Source organism: Papaver somniferum, chromosome 10, assembly GCF_003573695.1.
Source record: "Papaver somniferum cultivar HN1 chromosome 10, ASM357369v1, whole genome shotgun sequence".
Taxonomy (NCBI): Eukaryota; Viridiplantae; Streptophyta; class Magnoliopsida; order Ranunculales; family Papaveraceae; genus Papaver; species Papaver somniferum.
This window is the reverse complement of record NC_039367.1, coordinates 95,352,856-95,371,711: the sequence shown is the minus strand read 5'-3', so window position 1 is coordinate 95,371,711 and position 18,856 is coordinate 95,352,856. Positions and strand designations below refer to the sequence as shown.

General features: G+C 38.3%; 3 protein-coding genes across 3 annotated transcripts; all 3 read right to left on the bottom strand.

Annotated features, from left to right (window-relative positions):
* Window positions 1–3,280: 3,280 nt before the first annotated feature.
* Window positions 3,281–4,902, bottom strand: LOC113315986 (probable leucine-rich repeat receptor-like protein kinase At1g35710). Its single transcript, XM_026564223.1, has 4 exons — window positions 4,628–4,902; window positions 3,875–4,262; window positions 3,747–3,770; window positions 3,281–3,673 (listed from the first exon to the last, which is right to left on the bottom strand). The coding sequence occupies exons 1-4, from the start codon at window positions 4,900–4,902 to the stop codon at window positions 3,281–3,283; spliced, it is 1,080 nt and encodes a 359-aa protein (XP_026420008.1).
* Window positions 4,903–13,821: 8,919 nt separating this feature from the next.
* On the bottom strand, window positions 13,822–14,951 carry LOC113316862 (probable inactive dual specificity protein phosphatase-like At4g18593). The gene is made up of 3 exons (XM_026565018.1): window positions 14,877–14,951; window positions 14,374–14,627; window positions 13,822–14,269 (listed from the first exon to the last, which is right to left on the bottom strand). The coding sequence occupies exons 2-3, from the start codon at window positions 14,606–14,608 to the stop codon at window positions 14,115–14,117; spliced, it is 390 nt and encodes a 129-aa protein (XP_026420803.1). The 5' UTR covers window positions 14,609–14,627; window positions 14,877–14,951; the 3' UTR covers window positions 13,822–14,114.
* A 399-nt stretch (window positions 14,952–15,350) lies between these two features.
* On the bottom strand, window positions 15,351–18,122 carry LOC113319242 (protein SPT2 homolog). Its single transcript, XM_026567513.1, has one exon. It carries the CDS (start codon window positions 16,965–16,967, stop codon window positions 15,483–15,485), a length of 1,485 nt encoding a protein of 494 aa, XP_026423298.1. The 5' UTR covers window positions 16,968–18,122; the 3' UTR covers window positions 15,351–15,482.
* Between the last annotated feature and the right edge of the window lie 734 nt (window positions 18,123–18,856).

Below are 18,856 nucleotides of genomic sequence, written 5' to 3'. Positions count from 1 at the left end.
GTTACGGATGGGATTCGATGTTTTCCGAGCCGAAACTGCAAAAAACCCAAATTTTTAATGGATGCTTTCCGATTTGAATCAACAAAATCCTCCATATATAGGGTTATTCTGAGTAATTTAAGGATATTTCACCATATTAGGTGTTGTTTTTCAAAAAAGTTCAAAAAAATCCTCAGATCCTCTACTTAATCAAACAAAAAAAGAAGAGAAAAAAGAATTTTGATGAAAAAAAGTTTTTTGATTTTTATAAAATTAGTAAAATGATTAATCCTAATTCACATACTAATCATAATTAATTTAGTTAATTTCCTTAATTAACATTAATTCAATTGAGGGTATATTAGACATTAACAAAATAATAGGATAAGGGGTTATTGGATTTGTTATTACATGACCTAATAAAGGCCCCAAAATCCTTTGGGTTTCAATCCCGAATAATAGGATTCAAAAATAACCAAAGGAAAGTGTGAAAGCACGATTGCAGTGTATCCCAATGGTTGCTAGAGGGGTGCAATTTTGCTGTGAGATAATAAAATTCTACACTGTTCTGATGGGTTCTGGTGCATTAGTGTTGGTGCATTAGTGCTGATAGGTTTTTTTAAGTTTTATTAACAACCCACTTTTTTCTGACTCAATATATGCAATTGGGTCAAAAACTGAATAGAAGATCCGAACTATGCTCAAATTTCAGCAAAATTGCTACTGTTCTCTGATTTATGTGGAAACAAAGATGCTCAGTTGTCTTTGAAGGAAAAGACCTTAACCCGATAATGTTTATAGAGCTGATAAACAAATATTTACACTCAGCAGCTTCAACATCAATCACAAGGAAAATTGCAGCTAGAAATGGAGTAGTATCAACTCCAAATTGGACTTCGTTAAACACGGATTGGATAATTTTTATAAATGTGGCTTTCAAGAAAGAAAATCTATCAATGGGTTTTGCCTTATTCTTATATTCAGCGGACCAAAAACTGAATAGAAGATCCGAACTATGCTCAAATTTCAGCAAAATTGCTACTGTTCTCTGATTTATGTGGAAACACAGATGCTCAGTTGTCTTCGAAGGAAAAGACCTTAACCCGATAATGTTTATAGAGATGATAAACAAATATTTACACTCAGCAGCTTCAACATCAATCACAAGGAAAATTGCAGCTAGAAATGGAGTAGTATCAACTCCAAATTGGACTTCGTTAAACACGGATTGGATAATTTTTATAAATGTGGCTTTCAAGAAAGAAGATCTATCAATGGGTTTTGCCTTACTCTTATATTCAGCGGACCAAGAGGAATTCATATATGTATATTCGAAGCAAGCTCAGATAAAGCAATGACAACAGTTCATGCAAAAGCAAAGGCAATGCTTAAAGCTACATCTTGGTTAAAAATAATATTCTACCTAGTGTTTCAATTGTCACAGATTGCAAAAGTATTGCTGATTTCATTAACAAGAAGTGTAAGGAAATATATTGGGAAGTTGAAAACACAATAAAAGAGGTTGAAGCAAATCTAAATACTCTTCCTCAAGCCAAGATCAGATATATTAACAGAAAATACAACTCCGCGGCGGATACTCTAGCGAAGGAAGTGAGAATCAAGAGCCTGCAACATTTATGTTTACACATTAGAGAAAATATTTATAAATCAAGTATTTTATCTAATGTTTTTGAAAAAAAATGATGTTGTACAACTTTTGTACTACATTACTTGATTTATTATAAAATTATATGTTTTTATCAAAAAAAAAAATGTCCTACACGGTGTTGCAACTTTATAGTCCAACTAATACATCAGGCTTACATGTTATTGATTGACATTTTTGGTACAAGCACTCTACAAGTATTGCTGGTTACTAACGCCCTATGTCCGGGGCGGAGCCATGATTTCTAAGTAGGGGGTGTAAAAATATACTTTGAGGTGGAGAAGATTTTTTACGAGGTGCAAAGAAGCAAAATTAAGTTTATAAATAGCCTAAAATTTATAAATGGGCCTAAATTAAACTTGGGAGTCAATTAGTCTAGGTGTGCAGTGCTTTAAACTGCCTCCGCCCCTGTCCTATGTTACTGTTTTAATGAATTTCCTAATTACAAAAAAAAAAGACAAACACCCTACAATTAATCTGACACTCTTAAAAAGAACATTTAATTGGGGGATACATGGAATAATTGAGGGATATTGCCGGCATGGTTTTTCAATGCCGGCAATCCATCGATCATGCCGACAGCATCAAAAAACCATGCCCGCAAATATCCTGCAAAAATATGCGTGACAAGGCATGCATGCATATAGTGTGATGAATATTGATTAAAACCAGTTCAATCATACCTAGTGAATTATCCCATTACAAGCGCTCACCGGTTACCCAAGCGTGGTCATGGGTATCTATGCAACTTTCTAATCCTTTCCATTTTGGCTTTGAGTTCATCCAACTAGGAATCCCCTTCTTCCCTTATGAACGCAAATAAACAGATGCAAATGTTCCCGAAAGCTGGTGGTCACCTTTATACGCAAGTATAAATACATCTGGCATTAGAATGCATATATACATGTTTGCAAATCAACAATAGGCCAGAGCCAGAGAGCAGCAAGCTTAGATATCAAAGCCACCTACCTAACTGGCTCGATTGGGTCAAACCGGGCCTGTGTTTACAGGTATATATGTATGTTCTACAGCCATATCAGGCTCATACGAACTGAACTGATACAATATAAGTACTGCTTTATCAAAATGCAAAAAAGCAAAAAAGCAAAAAAGCAAAAAGCAACCAAACCAAAGCAAAATCCAATTCCTATTTGGCTATTAACCTGCATGAAATATTTCAATAACATTGAGCAGTGCACAATCTTAGTTCCTGTGATAGAGAATAAAACAAGCTTTACTAGAAGATCCTGCAACCGGACAGTTACAATCAGGAGACCAGTGGCGGAACTAGACATTGGATATAGGGATGGCTGGAGCTTTTTTCAGGGCTTGCTTAAGAATAAAACTCATAGACCAATTGTGGCCCAACTTAAAAAAGGCTTTGAAAAAAATGACTTTTTCTCTTGTTAGGGCTGGCTTAAGCTAGCCCTAGTCACAAGGTAGTTCCGCCCCTGCAGGAGACAATTGTAATCATTTTTATTATTAGTTGAGCTCTGTTGATTACAACCGACAAAACAAATTCAACGTATACTAGGAAACCGAAGCTGCTGTGGCACAATAAAACATAACAAAGAAGGTGACACGGCAGAAATGAATCACCATTATAACATGATTAGGTCGTCCAAAGTAATAGTGTCAAAGGACTTCGGCACAGATGCGTTGCTCTGAGCTGTTGAGCATAGCGGATACTTCTTCCATAGTTGGACGAGTAAGTGGATCACCACGTAAACACGAAAATCCAACTTTCACAGTACACATTATGTCATTTTGAACGACATTTGGTGGTGCTGCAATACTCTGGTCTAAGATGTCTCTCAACCTTATGTTTTTCCCTATATCATCTAAAAACGAAGATGAATGACGAACTTGCGAGAGTAATGTGATGATTTCAGATGGATGCCTTCCCATGAGTACTTCTAATATAATTACCCCAAAACTGTAAACATCACATTTCTCTGTCACCTTCATTGTATAGGCAAGCTCTGCAACATCATTAATATTAACAAATAAATGGATGTGAATTGCTAACTGATTTAAGTAAACATGTACCGCAATACCAATAAAATTATAAAAGTTTCAGTTGGGACTTGGGAGGCTATACCTGGAGCAACATATCCGTAGGTTCCTGCAAGAGAAGTCCAATTTGATGAATCTGGTTTCAAAATCCTCGCCGTACCGAAATCCACGCATGTAAGCAAGTGCATTAGCTGTTCCCTTGATGAATCTTACCCTCTTAATCCAATCGAACTCCACTGCTAGTACCCCATCGCTTAAAACATTTTTCAAACTTCCCCTTTCCACGAACTCATAAACCAAAAATGAGATTCGCATTTCAAGATTAGAACAAAACCCGAAAAGTTTCACAATGTTCCGGTGTCGGATTTCTGTCAGTGCATGAACTTCACTTTCAAATGACTTGAGATCCAATATCTCGGAATCTTCATCTGACGAGTGAAGTTTCTTCACAGCAACGACCTGACCTGTTGATAACTCTGCTTTGTAAACACTCCCATACCCTCCCGTTCCAATGCAATATGTAGTATCGAAATCCTCGGTTGCTTCAATTATGTCTTCGTACACTATTTTGCCTTCGTAATTCCAAACTGAAAATGGATTTCTGCCAGTATTGGTAGATGTAGCTTGATACATAACGCAACATTTCTTACCGATCTTTTTCGAAGTTGAAATTAACAAGATGGCAAAATGTTAGATTTTGTATAATCTCCAAAACGTATAACAATGAGTTCGTGTCTCTTTCATTCATTCAACTTTCACTTTATACAAGACGTACAATCCTAGTTTTAGACCCTAGTGTTCGACCTGACATTGGACTGTCCATAACAGTTTAGACATTGGACTGTGAAGTTGGGTCTCAATGCTGGGTCTTAAGCCAACAGTCCTGAGCCCATATATAACTCTCATAATACCCTCCCTCAAGACGGAGCATGGAGATCACACATGCCCATCTTGGAAATAAGATACTGAAACTGAGCTTTCCCTAAAGATTTAGTAAAAATATCCGCCAATTGCACTGTTGTAGGAGTGTAAGAAGGCGTAATAAGCTGCTGCATGATAGCATCTCTAACCAGATGACAATCAACTTCAATATGCTTTGTTCGTTCATGAAAAACTGTATTCTGAGCAATATACAAAGCCGATTGATTATCACATAGAAGACGCATACCATGTGGATGATGAACTCCCAAATCACCTAGTAATTTTTTCAACCATTTTAATTCACACGTAGCCGCCGCCATAGATCTATATTCCACTTCAGCTGACGAACGAGAAACGGTATGTTGCTTCTTAGTTTTCCAGGATGTTGGAGAATACCCAAGAAGAACAAACCATCCTGTCAACGAGCGTCTAGTTAAGGGACAACCAGCCCAATCTGAGTCACACCATCCTTTCAAATTAAGACCACTATCAGAGCGCAACAGAATTCCCTGTCCAGGATTCTTCTTGAAATATCGAACCACACGAAGAGCCGCTTCCCAATGTGCTATTCTTGGCAGTTGCATGAATTGAGACAAAATATGAACGGAATATGCTAGGTCCGGCCTAGTCACGGACAAATAGATTAAACGCCCAATCAGTCTTCGATATTTTTCCACATCCGTGAACAAATCTCCTTTGTCCAAAGAAAGACGATGATTCGTTTCGATTGGAAATTCTGCAGGTTTTGCACCAAATAAACCTGTTTCCATGATGATATCCAACGCATATTTGCGTTGACATATATAAAAACCTTGTGCACTCCGGGCCACCTCCAAACCCAGAAAATACTTCAACTTTCCCAAATCTTTCATCTTGAAACATTGTCCCAAGTAAAGTTTGAATTGATCAAGCGCAACTAAATCATTACTCGCAACAATCAAATCATCCACATAGACCAAAACGTTAAGTTGGATTTTTCCCTTAGTCATAGTAAAAAGAGAATAATCGGAATATGATTGCCGAAACCAATAATTCTTCAAAGCTGCAGAAAATTTTGCAAACCAACACCGAGGAGCCTGCTTTAAACCATATAAAGATTTTTTCATCCTACACACCATATTAGACTTACCTTGAGCAAATCCGGGTGGTATTTTCATATATACTTCTTCTTCCAAGTCTCCATGAAGAAATGCATTATGTACATCCATCTGATGCACTTCCCAATTCTTAATTGCTGCCACAACTAGGAAAGTCCGCACTGTCGTCATTTTCGTCACTGGTGCAAATGTCTCATTCTAATCCAACCCTTCTACTTGATGATTCCCAAAGATCACCAGTCTAGCTTTGAGCCGCACCAACTGTCCATTCTCATCATACTTCTCTGTGTAAATCCATTTACTACCAAGAGCTTTCTTTCCCGACGGTAATTCTTCTAATTCCCATGTTCCTTGTTCTTCCAAAGCTCGTATTTCTTCTGCCATTGCTTTACACCATCCTGGATGCTTCATGGCTTCTTTGAAATTTTTAGGCGCAGACCAGCAATAATTGCTGCAAGAAACTTTTTATGAACTGTAGAGAATCTATCACAACTAACATAATACATCAAAGGATACGGCGTACCTGAGGATGATGACTATGGAGAGTGATCATGATATGGACTATTTTCTCATACAGTGTGCGTTACAAAACCTTTGAGCCGACTAGACAGAATCTTCTGTCGCCTTCCTTTACCCATACTAGCTTCCGTCACTTCTTCCTTCGAGACCACAGGGTTCTCAGTAATATATTCTGGGTTCTTAGTATCATCTTCCGGGTTCTCAGTAATGTCTTCCGGGTTTTCAATAATGTTTTCTGGGTTCGCAGTAATACCTTCCTGGTTCCTAGTAATATATTCTGGGTTCTCAGTACTGTCTTCCGGGTTCTCAGTAATGTATTTTGGGTTCTCAGTAAGATCTTCTGGGTTCTCAGTAACGCTTTATGGGTTCTCTTTCTGCACTATTTCTTCATCATCACTCCAACACACGTCATTATTAGCCCAAACTATCTCAGTTGGCTTATCAGGTACCCTAGAAACTCTACATACCTTGAAACCAAAAATTGTCTTTTGTCTAAGTCATATACTTGCCATGCCTTTTTCCCAAAAGTATAACCAAGAAATACACACCTTCTTCCTCGACTTGCAAACTTATCCCCTTTTCTACTTTGATCATGTGCATAACACAAGCAACCAAATACTTTCAACTGATTATATGGTGACGGTTTCCCAAATAGAACTTCATATGGAGTTTTGTTGTTTAGAACCGGTGTAGGCGTACAATTAATCAAATACGCTGCTGTCAAAGCACATTCTCCCCAAAATCGGATCGGTAAATTTGCTTGAAATCTCAAAGCTCTTGCCACATTCATTATGTGCTGATGTTTTCTCTCAACTCTTCCATTTTGTTGAGGTGTTCCTACACAGGATGTCTCAAAAACTATTCTATTAGTCTTAAAATAGCCACACAATGCATTAAATTCAGTTCCATTATCACTTCTAACAATTTTGATTTCTTTACCAAATTGACGTTTCACAAGCGCAATAAAGTTAAGAAATATTGTTTCAACCTCAATTTTTCTTTGAATTAAATAAATCCACACACCTCTTGAAAAATCATCTACTATTGTCAGAAAATATTGTGCTCCAGAAGACGAGCGCGTCTTATAAGGACCCCACAAATCTATATGAACCAAATCAAAACTACAACTGGATTTGCTCAAACTACTTCTACGATGTTTTGCACGCGGAAAAATATCACACGCATCATTATTCTTCTTCAATAATCTACCCATACCCGGTAACTGTTGTAACACTTTCTCTGATGGATGTCCCATTCGCTGATGCCACAGCTCATACGTATCTTCACTCACCGCAAGCACTTTAACTGGAGGCACACCGCAGAACATATATAGTCCACCTCGTCGCTCACCCACTCCAATCACCTTCCTCGTCAACCGGTCCTGTATAAGACATAAATTGTTAGTACATTGAACATTGCATACTACCTCATCAATGAGTTGTGTAACTGAAATCAAGTTACAAGTTATCTGTGGCACATAAAGCACATTGTCCAATCTCAAACCACCAGGAAGAATAACTGTTCCTATTTTCTCAGAGTGAGCATATTTTCCGTCCGACAGTCCCACAGAACATGCTCTAATATCTTTCACATTTATCATATCATCTCTTTTACAAGTGACATGATTTGTAGCTCCTGTGTCTATAATCCAGGGTGTTTGATTTTTCTTACCTTGGAGCTGGGAACTGATTTTTCTTGAATTTAAATATTCAAGAACCTGCTGAACTTGACTTGCAGTCACGCCTGTCAGTCCTGATGCATCTCCTGGAGTGGCAGGATGAGATGCTGTTGCTGCCGAGATGCTCAAATTATGCGCACGTATATTGTCTTGTCCTCTACCTCCTCTGTTGTTCACAAACCCGGCACCAGCACGTCCTCGACCACCAGCTCGACCACCAGTTCAACCTCCTCGACCATATCCTCTTCCACCTCTTTGCCTGTCACCCCACCATTCCGGGTATCCAATAAGCTGAAAACACCCTTCGTGTGAGTTCCCTTCTCGGCTACAGTGCTTGCAATATTTTTTAGGATCATACATATTATTGTATGGACGCTGATCCGACTGAACCTTGAACGCCATAACATTGTCCTGTGTCTGAGACGCCACAACTCCGTCCCCCAATTTTAGACGTTCCGAATTAACCATAGCTTGATAAGACACATCTATAGATGGCAGTGGATCTCTTGCCAGTAATTGTTCACGCAGGGAGCTATACACAGTATCCAAACCAATCAAAAAATAGTGTAAGAAATCTTCTTCTCTCAACGTACTAACCTGTGTCGCAATGTTACACGTGCACTGGCCACAACTACACTTCGGTATCTTCATGTACTTCACCCTCTCATCCCATATCTTGTTCAGTCTCCCATAGTACACGGCAACTTCCTCAGTTTTCTTCTGTTTGCATTCGCTTAAGGCAGCTTTCAACTGGCATATCCGAGTTCCACTTACAACACAAAATCTCCTCTTCAAGTGCGTCCATAACAAGCTCGCATCATCATAATCCTCCAACGTTGATCTAATAGATGTCTCCAATGTATTGCTGATCCAAGAAACCAGCATTGAATGGACTGCAATCCACTCCTCCAACTCCTCAGGTTCCCTTGGTTCTTTGACGGTTCCATCAACAAAACCAGATTTTCTTTTGGCTATCAATGATCTTCTCACTGCTTTAGCCCATTCATCATAGTTTGTTCCCTTTAACATAATCGGTGTGATGACAATCCCTGGTCCATCACTTGATCCCAGATGATATTCTGGTTTCTTCTTTTGCATACTGTTTTCTACCTCTTTTCCTCTTTTAGATGATTCTGTATCATCCGCCATGTTTACTGGTCTAAGGTTTTCTTATTCATATTAATCAACTCTGGCTCTTGATGCCATGTTAGATTTTGTATAATCTCCAAAACGTATAACAATGAGTTCGTGTCTTTTTCATTCATTCAACTTTCACTTTATACAAGACGTACAACCCTAGTTTTAGACCCTAGTGTTCCACCTGACATTGGACTGTCCATAACAGTTTAGACATTGGACTGTGAAGTTGGGTCTCAATCCTGGATCTCAAGTCAACAGTCTTCAGCCCATATATAACTGTCATAATACAAAAAGTAAAAACAGAAGAATCAACGAACCAACCGAAGGAAGTAAGATTACAAGCAAGAGCTTATGCTTGTCCTTTTTCTTGTAGTCACAACCAAAGAATTACATGGTAGTAAATCCCGAAAGTTTTTACCATTGTTGTTCCTAAATGCATCAACTGGAGCATCCTTAAAGGCCTTGATGTCTGGAAGAGGACCACTCAATTCATTGTACGAAATATCGACAGCAGTTAAGCTAAGCATTTGATCAAATGAGGATGGAAGTGAGCCGAAAAGCTTGTTATGGGATAAATTTAGAGTTTGCAGTTTGTTTAGTTTCCCGAGAGATGTTGGTATTTCCCCGTTCAACTTATTGTAGCTAAGATCTAACAATATCTGCAGTGAATCCAAATTTCCGAGTTGAGGTGAGATGCTTTCATTAAAATTGTTTGTGCTCAAATTTAAAGATAATAACCTTGAGGATTCCCCTAGTGGTTTAGGTATTGAGCCGATGAGTTTATTTTTTGATAAATCGAGATATTGCAGGTTGGATAACAATCCAATTGTGAAAGACAACCTACCAGAAAGCTGGTTATTACTCAAATCTAACTGGATTAGTGAAGACAGATTCAACAACTCCTTAGGAATTTCCCCTACTAAATTATTTGAAAAAAGATATAGTTCCTTCAAAATCTTCAACTTCCCCGTTTCTGATGGTATGCGACCAGTAATATTATTCCCATGGAGATATAGGACTGTCAAATTTTGACAACTCCCCCAGTCTTTTGAGAGTTCACCATACAACTTATTATTATTCATAGCTAATCTATCTAGGTTTGGATACACGTGAAACGCCTCTGTCCTACTAATGGTATTTCCTACTATTGTGGGAAAAATTATATTATCTACCAGTTAGTTATTTTGAAGTACGAGAGTTCTAAGGCCAGTGCAATTTCTAAGGCTTCTTGGTATACGACCCGTAAAATAATTTGAGCCTGCCACAAATTCTTCAAGTGTTCCGCTTACACAAACATAGTGAGGTAAATGATCAGAAAACATGTTGTAACCCAAATTCAGTTGTTTCAACTGTGTTAGATTGTTGATTCCTATTGGTAGTGAACCAGTTAATTTATTTTCAAAAAGAGATAAAAGAGTCTAATTTTTCAAGTTACTCACAGAAACAGGGACTGAACCAGTAAGCTGGTTTCGGGACAAATATAAGACCGTAAGAAAACTTAAGCTTCCTATATTCTGTTTGCCCTTCGTCATATGGCAACAAATCTGGGAGGAAAGGAACGATAGAGTTTTCCGCAACAAGGAAAAAACAGTAGAAAGGGTTATTATTCAAGGGAAGGCTTCCTTATTCAGTTGGGCAAGAGTTCATGAATCCTTTAAGCATTTTAAGTTTGTGGATTTCATGCACGGTTGGGAGGTTTTTAAGTAGTAACTAGCTTCAAACATGTAGTAGGGGAAATGTTTTTTTGTTCCATGTTTTACACTCCCCTTTACTCATTTTGTGTTGTCCAGTTTAACTAGCTGTGTGTTGTTTCTTTTAGTGCTAGCTCAGCACTCTCTAGTGAATGAATTTTATCTTCTCCAAAAAAAACTTAAGCTTCCTATATCTAGAGGGATGTTACCAGAAAGTTGATTATAATATGGATGAAAAATCCTCAGCCTGGTCAAATTGGTTAAAGAAGCAGGGATTGTACCATTGAGATTGTTTTTGTATAAATACAACCTACTAAGAAACCTTAGCCTACCAATTTCTTGCGGTATGATGCCGGAAATATAATTCTCAGAAACTGACAAATAAATCAAGTTGGTCAAGTTACATACTGAAGTAGGGATTGAACCACTGATTTTGTTGTCGGCAAAATCTAAGAGGACAAGGGAACTTAGCCTTTTTATATCTCCATGGATAACGCCCGAAATTTGATTTGCGAACATTACTAAAAAGGTCAGGTTAGCAAGATTGTATATTGAGGTAGGAATTGAACCAGTCAGATTGTTTACAGACAATCCTAGCTGAGTGAGAGAATTTAAATTGCCAATTTCTTGAGGGATGGACCCACTACTTTGATTTTCGGAGAGGTCTATATACGACAGACTCGTGAGAGTACCTATTTCTGGTGGAATATGCCCAGAAAGTTTATTGAAGGCAAGATCAAGGTAAATGAGTTTCGAAAGATTACTAATTTGGGATGGAATGGTTCCGAAGAGTTCGTTGTAGCTCATGTTAAGACTAACACAGTTGGAGAAAGATGAAAAGTTTAAATTATGGGTCATATCTTGGAAACCCAAATCACCTAAATTCAATTCGGCAACCCTTCCCTCATTGTGACAATTAATTCCATACCACTTGCATGGACTCGTTGTACTCACAGTAACATTCATTTTCCAAGAAGAGAGGAGAGAATGATTCTGGTAATTAACAAGGGTAGTTTTCCATTTTAAAAGAGCATCTACTTCTTGTTCTACTACTACTTGTAAATGTTGTTTTTCATGAGTTGAAGAAAAAGAAGAACCATATGCGAAAAGATCGATACTATAATATGAAACTAGGAGCAACACTAACAGTCCTAGGAAAGTATGAGTGGAAACTTTTACTCGCTGCGACATTTTAAAAGAAGAGGAGATTTTTCTTTTGGGCTGATAGACTACTAATCAAAGAGCAGACGGGGTTTTTATAATAAAATCTTGTTACGTCTTTATTAGGAAGACTTGGTTGAATTCCAGTCAACTAGTGGTAGCTATTGGGAGTCCTGGATGGATATAAATATCACATTGGTCTATAGACACACACAGTATGGCTTAATAATTTTGTGGGCGAGTGCAATTGATTATCGGGGCAATGGACCACTCATATTTATGAAGACAACTAACCGGTTGTTGGTTATCTTAGATTCTCGTAATCTGGGAAATTAACAACTAACCAGTTCTCTATCATTGACTATTTCGACTTCGGGTGTTATCCATGGAGATAACAGTGATAGAAGAAGAAAACATAATTGTTAACAATTAATGGTAGGATGCATAATTTTTCTATGGTGCAGTGGTGTACCCCAATTATATTTGAATGAGAGGTTCGCCTGACTGAATGCGAGTTCCCTAAAGAAGAACATAACTAATAAAAGCAAACAGACAATGCTTACTCGTAGCAATAATTTAAATATTTTTTCCGTCTCCAAATGAGACGGGAATCATGGTGTAGGAATGGTGGCCGGATCAACAACAGCCCGGTTTAGCTAGCTGGGTATACTCTAATCCTCTCTAGTGGAATCGAACCCCTACCTCTAGCCCGCATTATGGATAAAAGGAGGTGTGTCCGCAACATTTAAAATATTATCAGAAGAATTAATAGTTTTAGTGTTTTCGAATGATACTAACAAAGTCTCTGAAGTTTGAAGACTTAATCTGGAGTTGAGTCAATAGTCTTATTGTAACTTGCAATTTTTTCCTTTTGTCGACCATACAATGGTTGTAAGATGTGCAATCTAAGTAAGACTAATAAGGATTTGGCGTAATGACCCTAACATTCTTCATTGTAAAGTTAAGGAAAATTGATAACACTGAAAAATCACCCGATTGATGCTTAAGATTAGCATTTATTATCTCCAGTTTACTCCGACAACTCACTAATCACCTCATTAAGATTGACCTTTTAATTTTGTTTTATGAGAAAGAAATTAAAACCAGTTAGATGGGATGTCTATCCTTTTATATCTTCAGCATGTAACCAATTCACTCAAACTTCATGGTAAACCCGTCAATATGGTAGTCATTTCGACGATATTTTGCATTTGTATTTTGTGAGACAGTTATAACACACGCACACCCATCAGTAGATGCAAAAATATATGAATGAGAAAGCATACATATAATGTGATAAATATTGGTTAATACCAAAACCAGTTCAGTCATACCTAGTTAGAATTATCCCATTGCAAGCGTTCACCATCCGGCCAAGTTTGGTCATGTTTTTTTATTTTTTGGTTAGTCCAAGCTTGGTCGTGGGTATCTATGCAAATTTCTCTAATCCTTGAGTTCATCCAACAAGGAATCTCCTCCTCCTCGCAAACGTTCCCGCAAGCTGGTGGTCTAGTCTCTATATAAAAGTATAAATATTTTTGGCATTAGCATTTCACCTTGTTTGGAAAGCACAATAGGCTGGAGCTAGAGAGCAGCAAGCTTAGAAATCAAAGCCACCTTGATTTATAGTACATTTGGGGCCTAAATGGCTCGAGGGGATCAAGTCGGGCATGTGTCTATACTCTATAGGCCGTACTAACTGAACTGATACAGCTTTATCCGGTAGCTGATTTTGTTTCTGAAATGGTAAGTTAATGCTACAAAGATGAACAAAAAGCAAATCAAAGCAAATTCCATTAACCTGCATGAAATATTTCAACAACATTGAGCAGTGCACTATCTTAGTTTCTATGATTGAGCAGTGCACTATTTCAACAACATTGAGCAGTGCACTATATTTCAACAACATTAAGCATGTATAGATAGAACAAGCTTTAGTAGAAGATCCTGCAACCGGACAGTTACAATCAGGAAACAACAGAACTACCCATTCCAAGAAAGTAAAACTAAGAGAGACTCCTGATCTTTGTCGCAAACCATAGACTAGATTTAGAACCACAGATTCACAATTATAATTTAGATAGATATCAGATACCTTCAATTTAAAGTAGCACAACTGCAGTACAAAGAATTATTCTAAGCTAGCCTATATTAGTAACTCATAAATTATTTTTGTTCCATCTTCACAAATCCATTGAAGATTACGTTTAACTTGTATCTGTTATACTGGCCTGACAACTCTTAATTCATGAAGGGCATTCATCTATTCGGTTCTTATGCAGCTGAAACGCAGGGTTGACCCATTTACCACAACTGCATTGCATGCCTGCCCAATTGAAGGACCCCAATCGAGCATTGCAACCTACGCACAGAAGCTTTTCTCCAATGTTGCCTTCATACACTGGCAACACCAAAAATCCCAAACAAAAACAAAAATTAGCACACTTCTACTGTATAAGCAAAAGCAGTACAAAACAAAAACTAGCCAGAGGATGGAAATCAAACCTTTGTCCAACATCCACTTCAAGGGCTCAACAAATATGGAAGAGCATCCAGGTGGTTCAGTCTCCCCACTTCTCTTCTTCCATTTAAAACATTGTTCCCCTGCTCCTGGTTCGTGCAAAACCACATTTTCAAGTGCAGCAACCATTCTCCGGCATTTTTTACAGCGGTATATAACTTGAGGCTGCTCCATCTTTGTTTCCATGTCAGAACTGTTGCTACTTGTTGCTGCTTCCATTATTAACTCAGAAAAATATCTGTATTTCCAATTGCCCCCAAAACAGCAGATTTCGTTAGTGTTACTCCCAAACCACAACCTTAATTCATCATTGTTGAAACTCCTAACCTAATTTTACAATCTGGGTGACAATAATTTGATCGTTTTGTACCCTAAGTAACAATTTATACATCTAGGGCTTTAACATATAGATTCTAATAACTTTAATAAGAACCGAAATCTCTATAAACCTACAATGAATTATGCAATTAGGGAAAAACCTACATACCCTTTGTCGATTGAAGTGTTCTTTACTTCTTTGTACTTTCCTCCTCCCTTGTCTCTCAATTTTGCGGCACCGAGCGCTAGTTCAAGTTTTGCATCCCTACTCTCCAATATTGTGATATTTATAGATGTGTTTCTCCAAGTATATGGTTTAAATCTTGACCGTCGGATTAGATATGGTGTGATTTAAGGAAACTAGGGATCTGTTTCCTGAAAGGATCTTGATTTCTATTTTCAAGAACCAATTTTGCAGGCAGGCAATTTCATGGGTCACTTTGGCTAGCTAAGGGATCCTTTATGGCTTATGCCGATGGCTGGACCTGCACTTAAAAAGAAGGTGAGATGGTATGGGAATGGGACACAGAGGCAGTCCGGGCCGGGCCGGCCTGTTTGACACCTCTGACTCGGGCAGAGTTGTCTATTTTCTTGATTAGAATATACGAAGTTGAAGCATACTTTTATTGTTAATTTAATTGAATTTTATTAATGCTAGAAACTGACTGCACAAACAAGAGATTATACATGAAAAACAAAAATACTAATTGAGGATTTTAAGTTACAAAAATTTGAGTGTGAGAAAGAAGGTTGGTTGCCTTTCGGTTTTTTATCATCACTGCTGACTGCTTAGTTTACGCTTCTTCCTCATCCTGGCTTCGGCTTCTTTTTTCTTTTCTTCTTCTTCTTGGAGGAGACGTTCTCTTTCATCCTCCTTGTTTGCAATTCTTGCACTACGCTTTTCCTCCCGCTCTATCTCCTTAAAACTAGCCTCCATGCTACGGTCATCTCTATCGTTACCGTATTTGCTAGGGTCGTAACCTGTCAAATTTCTGATCTCTTGTCGGTAATCGAACGGCTCTGGACTCATAGACCTCTTCCTTTGACGGTTCTTTGGTGCAGGAGGACGAGATGGAAGTTTCTTGGGAGTTTTCACCTTAGGAGCTGTTGGACAAGATACTGGCTGTTTGGGCATCAGTCTAGATCTGTCAGGTTCTTGAACATCCTTTCCCTGTTCATGTGGATGCGACTTGGATGGCGCTCTCTGCATATTGGAGCTAGATGGCTGCGACTTGAGCAATGGTTTTTGCTGACCTGACATTGAAGGATGTGGCCTAGGTAACATTGTTTTCCGCACATCAGATGGAGGCCTTTTCTCAACAGCTAAAGAAGCATTTCTGTCCTTGGTGTGAGTATCTGGAACCGATGTCTTCTTAGTCAGAGTCGAGGGTTTCACGCTGGTTTTGGTAGGCAAGCCTTTTGCTTCCTGAGGCCGGCTTGACCCATTTCCAGTACTGCTGCCTAGCTGTTCTCTATGCTTCACTGAGGTAGAATCAAGTCTACCATCAGGAATCGGTTTGCGCTGCCCTTGTTTACTCTGCATTCGGTTACCCCCAGCTACAGGTGGTCTTTGTTCACGACCATTCAGAACTGGCCTGCTAGTATTGCTAACTGACTTTGGGATTTTGGGCGTCACTTGAGCTGATCGAGCATCAGAATTTGGTACAGAACTAGTCTTAGGTGGAAGCACTTTTGCAGGAGCTGGCAGTTCAGCATCTTCAGAGAAAAGAAACTTATAATCTCTCGCTTCCTTTAAAATGCGCGCTTTCTGTTTTTCCATGCTAACAACTGTGACAGGCTGCTCACCTGCGCCAGGTTTTGGGGTAGCTTTTGCGACAGCAGGATTCTTCTGACTCTGCAAACTATGATGGGGTTTTGAAACTTTAGCTGCCAAATGCATATTTTCCAGCAATGACTTGCTTTCTTCGATGACTCTTCGCGCAATAGCAGGCTGAGAAGGACCGAAAAAGGAACCATAATTACGCTTCTCCCTCTCTTGGGAATTTCCGGTGACAGAATCGTTTCCCTTCTTCATCTTCCTCCTCATTGCTTCTTTTAACTCCTGCCTAACTTTGAGGTAATCCATCTCGTCTTTCGTAGGCTTCTTTACCTCTTCCTGCACTTTCTCTTCCTCTACTTCATCTTCTTCAGACACCTGTTCTTCGTCATCGTCGATAAATCCGTCTCCAGGCACCTGTTCTTCCTCATCTACGATAAATCCGTCGTCCTCATACTCATCCAAGTTCTCATAACCTTCCATCACTGCTTTTTAATCGTCAAAACAATGCCCTCTACCGATATTTCTCTTATCTCTACTCTCCTCCCGTGTCTGTATTTCACACAGAGCTTGTTCAAGTTTGCATCACTCTTAGATATTCTGATATTTATAGAGGTGTTCCTCTACTACTACATCGTGAATAAGGAAACTGGAAATTTGTTTCCTAACAGGATCTGATTTCTATTTCCTAAAATAAACGGTAATCTGACTTTGTACCGGATTTAGAAACATAGCCAAAACCGGTCACTTTGGCTTGGGATCCTCGCAGCAATCCTTTACAAGCAAGGGCTTAACCGAGCAAGAGCCGTGGCAAAAAAATAAACAATCCTTGAACTCGAATGAATTAGATACATTACAAAGCACATCTGGATTATTTATGGATATCTGTAGAAGCAGATGCTCATTGGGCTTGAGCACTACTAAGCTTAGATGTCAAGGTCACCTATGCCGGCTTCAATATAGGATCGCCTGATTCCGGGTGGTAAACTGGAATCAGACTCCCATAAACCAAATCAAATATAAACACTTAAATTCATTGAAAACAAGTGCTCTCACCATCATATCAGATCATAATTGGGATGTTTCCAAGAATTCAAAATAAAAAAAATAAAAAAAAAACTGGAATCTGCAGAACTTCTTCAATTCATGAATTGTTTTGGTAGATAATCTTCATCAAATCACAACTTCCAAGTGCATTTGTGCCGACGGCACAACTCCATCCCTTATTATCAATTCCTACTACTATTAACTACTGATAACTGGAGAATTTAAAGTGCAGCAGCTGCAGTTGCAATTTCAAACTTCAACAATTGCATAAGATAGATGAACACCATACAAACGGAAATGGAAGCTGAGATTAAACCAGCAGATCAGATCTTGTGCTTCTGCTATGAAATCTTCTAAGCCCAGTTATAAGAGTATCGTGAAGAAAAGCATCCCACTGACCAGACAAAACTGAGAACAAATGCTGGATTATAGCAACGGAACATTGACATTTAGAGGGGAAAAATCATTATTATGTGAATAGCTGTTTGTTGTTGTTGGTGATGCAATTGAACCACCACCACTTGCTTATGCCATGATTCTGTTGCAGCTGCCGGACGAGGGAGTTGGGAGTTGTTGTTGTTAGAATGGAGGCGCAAATCGGATCTAAAGGAGAAAAGAAGACTGCCTACTTATAAGAGTTGGGGATCTGCTTGTTAGGTTTAGGTTTCACTTATCTGTAATCTAACGGTTGTAGCTTATTCCATGACTGACAGTACTGTTGATACAGATAGACGGCTAGAATATTGCTTGATAATGTGCACAAATTTAAGGATATTTTGAATCTTTGATGCAACCCAAAATCATTATAATTAGGTGCAATATAGTTGTCAGCAAATTAAGGAAATTAAGAGAAATTAAGGAAATTAAGAGAAAATTAAGGAAATTAAGAGAACTAATCATTAAAAATGGTCCTCATGACACTTGTCAATAAAAGAAGTGAAGTGAAATGGTTCCCATGACACTTGTCAGCAAAAGAAGTATAGTGAAATGGTCCACATGACACTTGTCCTCAAAAGAAGTTAAGAGAAAAGTGGTCCTAGAAAACTAAAGTAACATTTGATTTTCCCAATTAGGAAACCAGCCTATTTTTTTGAAACATCTATTTATATAAACCAGCCTATTAAAAAGGAACGGAAGGAATATCATTTTAACATTAAGCATTCAATTTCATGATTTCAAAAAGGTGTTGGAGCTCAGCTTGTTGCTAGGCTTCCGACCAATTTCTTACCATAAGATAGTCTTTTCGAGTTGTAATCATTTTTTTTGGATTTTGAAAAGAAAAATAAATAAAATAAAATATGATATGATATAAATTTTTCTACTTT